The 4099-nt window shown below is 51.4% G+C and overlaps 1 protein-coding gene across 1 annotated transcript; it reads left to right on the top strand.

The window, feature by feature from the left end:
* Positions 1 to 84: 84 nt before the first annotated feature.
* Positions 85 to 3282, top strand: LOC108677960 (uncharacterized serine-rich protein C215.13-like). The gene is made up of 3 exons (XM_018166279.2): positions 85 to 106; positions 382 to 514; positions 1372 to 3282. The coding sequence occupies exons 2-3, from the start codon at positions 397 to 399 to the stop codon at positions 3267 to 3269; spliced, it is 2016 nt and encodes a 671-aa protein (XP_018021768.2). The 5' UTR covers positions 85 to 106; positions 382 to 396; the 3' UTR covers positions 3270 to 3282.
* Positions 3283 to 4099: the final 817 nt, after the last annotated feature.

Below are 4099 nucleotides of genomic sequence, written 5' to 3'. Positions count from 1 at the left end.
AGGCACGCTCAGTAAGAAGGTGGGGCAGCAGGCACGCTCAGTAAGAAGGTGGGGCAGCAGGCATGCTCAGTAAGAAGGTGAGTCAGCGGGCACGCTCAGTAAGAAGGTGGGGCAGCAGGCACACTCAGTAAGGTGGGTTGGTAACTTGCTGAAATTTCTCTGTAAGCAATAATTTTTCTTCATAGGCTTGCGGTCTCCAGTGAGGATCTTTTAGAATATTGTTAATTATTAATATTAACATATTACTTACTGTTATTATTATTATTATTGTGGTTGTTTTTAAATGTTCGCAGTACGAAGGATTCTTGATGTTTCAGAATATTGTCAATTATTATCAATAAAATTAATATATTACTTATTATCGTTTTGAAATGTTTGCAGTACGAAGGATTCTTCATGATCCTGTGGCTCCTGGAACACTGTCTCATCACGCAGCTGCACACGTACGTCTTCCTGTCCGTGCCTGCACGTGGCGTCTGCGCCCCACGTGCTGCACGCGCCTTCTCTGGTGACGGTGGGTTGTTATCACCCTCGCCCAGTGTAGGTGGGTCATGATAGCCCAGTGTAGGTGGGTCATGATAGCCCAGTGTAGGTGGGTCATGATAACTCGTTTGCAGTGCGCCCCACGTGCTGCACGCGCCTTCTCTGGCGACGGTGGGTTGCTATCACCCTCGCCCTGTGTAGGTGGGTCATGATAGCCCAGTGTAGGTGGGTCATGATAGCCCAATGTAGGTGGGTCAATCACCCTCGCCCAATATAGGTGGGTCAATATCCCTCGCCCAGTGTAGGTGGGTTGCTATCACCCTCGCCCTGTGTAGGTGGGTCAATCACCCTCGCCCAATATAGGTGGGTCTATCACCCTCGCCCAGTGTAGGTGGGTCAATCACCCTCGCCCAGTGTAGGTGGGTCAATCACCCTCGCCCAGTGTAGGTGGGTTGCTATCACCCTCGCCCAATATAGGTGGGTCAATCACCCACGCCCAATATAGGTGGGTCAATCACCCACGCCCAATATAGGTGGGTCAATCACCCTCGCCCAATATAGGTGGGTCAATCACCCTCGCCCAATATAGGTGGGTCAATCACCCTCGCCCAATATAGGTGGGTCAATCACCCTCGCCCAATATATAGGTGGGTCATGATAACTCGTTTGCGGTCAGATTGTGTTAACCATAACTCGTTTGCAGTCAGATTGTGTTAACCATAACTCGTTTGCAGTCAGATTGTGTTAACCATAACTCGTTTGCAGTCAGATTGTGTTAACCATAACTCGTTTGCAGTCAGATTGTGTTAACCATCACAGGAGTTGGTACTATCAGACCACAGCCCCCTGCCTGTATTAGATAAATTTCAACTATCTTACTCTTTGCAGGTTCTTTTATCGGCGATGAATTCTCCACCTGCAGCACGAATGGTCAGCAAGAAAACCACGAACGTTTCCGTGAGTTAGGAAACGGACGGACGACCAACTTATCTTCCGCTGGTGTAGTTAGCAGTGAACATACGGCGGATAGTAACGCCCATATAGATCAAACTAATCATGATGCTTTGAACAGTGACATAACAATGGGTAACAGTGATATAACAGTGGGTAACGGTGATCAAACAGTTGCCAGCAATAACTCTACGTCTGCCAGCAGTAACCCTACGTCTGCCAGCAGTAACCCTACGTCTGCCAGCAGTAACCCTACGTCTGCCAGCAGTAACCCTACGTCTGCCAGCAGTAACCCTACGTCTGCCAGCAGTAACCCTACGTCTGCCAGCAGTAACCCTACGTCTGCCAGCAGTAACCCTACGTCTGCCAGCAGTAACCCTACGTCTGCCAGCAGTAACCCTACGTCTGCCAGCAGTAACCCTACGTCTGCCAGCAGTAACCCTACGTCTGCCAGCAGTAACCCTACGTCTGCCAGCAGTAACCCTACGTCTGCCAGCAGTAACCCTACGTCTGCCAGCAGTAACCCTACGTCTGCCAGCAGTAACCCTACGTCTGCCAGCAGTAACCCTACGTCTGCCAGCAGTAACCCTACGTCTGCCAGCAGTAACCCTACGTCTGCCAGCAGTAACCCTACGTCTGCCAGCAGTAACCCTACGTCTGCCAGCAGTAACCCTACGTCTGCCAGCAGTAACCCTACGTCTGCCAGCAGTAACCCTACGTCTGCCAGCAGTAACCCTACGTCTGCCAGCAGTAACCCTACGTCTGCCAGCAGTAACCCTACGTCTGCCAGCAGTAACCCTACGTCTGCCAGCAGTAACCCTACGTCTGCCAGCAGTAACCCTACGTCTGCCAGCAGTAACCCTACGTCTGCCAGCAGTAACCCTACGTCTGCCAGCAGTAACCCTACGTCTGCCAGCAGTAACCCTACGTCTGCCAGCAGTAACCCTACGTCTGCCAGCAGTAACCCTACGTCTGCCAGCAGTAACCCTACGTCTGACGAGGAGGTCGAAATTTTTTCCCTGCTGGCGAAGTCGTCGCTGACGCCCCTGGAGCGCTCGGCCGTCCTGACGCTCTACGCCACGCACGTGTCAGTCATATCGCTGGACGACCTGCGTACCTTCGTCAGGTTAGTGCGTACCTTCGTCAGGTTAGTGCGTACCTTCGTCAGGTTAGTGCGTACCTTCGTCAGGTTAGTGCGTACCTTCGTCAGGTTAGTGCGTACCTTCGTCAGGTTAGTGCGTACCTTCGTCAGGTTAGTGCGTACCTTCGTCAGGTTAGTGCGTACCTTCGTCAGGTTAGTGCGTACCTTCGTCAGGTTAGTGCGTACCTTCGTCAGGTTAGTGCGTACCTTCGTCAGGTTAGTGCGTACCTTCGTCAGGTTAGTGCGTACCTTCGTCAGGTTAGTGCGTACCTTCGTCAGGTTAGTGCGTACCTTCGTCAGGTTAGTGCGTACCTTCGTCAGGTTAGTGCGTACCTTCGTCAGGTTAGTGCGTACCTTCGTCAGGTTAGTGCGTACCTTCGTCAGGTTAGTGCGTACCTTCGTCAGGTTAGTGCGTACCTTCGTCAGGTTAGTGCGTACCTTCGTCAGGTTAGTGCGTACCTTCGTCAGGTTAGTGCGTACCTTCGTCAGGTTAGTGCGTACCTTCGTCAGGTTAGTGCGTACCTTCGTCAGGTTAGTGCGTACCTTCGTCAGGTTAGTGCGTACCTTCGTCAGGTTAGTGCGTACCTTCGTCAGGTTAGTGCGTACCTTCGTCAGGCTAGTTTATCACTCCATATTGACACCACCACCTTCACCACCACATGTTTATGCCACCACCTTCATCACCTTATGCTGACGTCACCACCTTCACCACCACATGCTGACATCATCTTCACCACCACATGCGTATGCCACCACCTTCATCACCCTCATTATTATGCCTCCATCTTCACCACCACATGCTGACACCACCACCTTCATCACCCCCATGCTAATGCTATCACCTTAACCACTTCATATTGACGTCACCACCTTCACCACCCCATGCTGACGTCACCACCTTCACCACCCCATGCTGACGTCACCACCTTCATCACCCCCATGCTGACGTCACCACCTTCACCACCACATGCTGACATCATCTTCACCACCACATGCGTATGCCACCACCTTCATGACCCTCATTATAATGCCTCCATCTTCACCATTACATGCTGACGTCATCACCTTCACCACCTCATACTGACGTCACCACCTTCATCACCCCATGCTGACGTCACCACCTTCACCACCCCATGCTGACGTCACCACCTTCATCACCCCATACTAACATCACCACCTTCATCACCCCATGCTGACACCACCTTCATCACCCTCATTATTATGCCTCCATCTTCACCACCACATGCTGACACCACCACCTTCATCACCCTCATTATTATGCCTCCATCTTTACCATTACATGCTGACATTACCACCTTCATCATCCTCATTATTATGCCACCACCTTCACCACCCCCATGCTGACACCACCTTCATCACCCCATACTAACATCACCACCTTCATCACCCCATAGGTACTAACATCACCATCTTCATCACCCTCATGCTGACACCACCTTCATGACCCTCATTATAATGCCTCCATCTTCACCATTACATGCTGACGTCATCACCTTCACCACC

The sequence above is a fragment of the Hyalella azteca genome, unplaced genomic scaffold (assembly GCF_000764305.2).
Source record: "Hyalella azteca isolate HAZT.00-mixed unplaced genomic scaffold, Hazt_2.0.2 contig4190, whole genome shotgun sequence".
Lineage (NCBI taxonomy): Eukaryota > Metazoa > Arthropoda > Malacostraca > Amphipoda > Hyalellidae > Hyalella > Hyalella azteca.
Note: the sequence above shows the minus strand (reverse complement) of the source record. Positions and strands in the feature narration are given on the sequence as shown.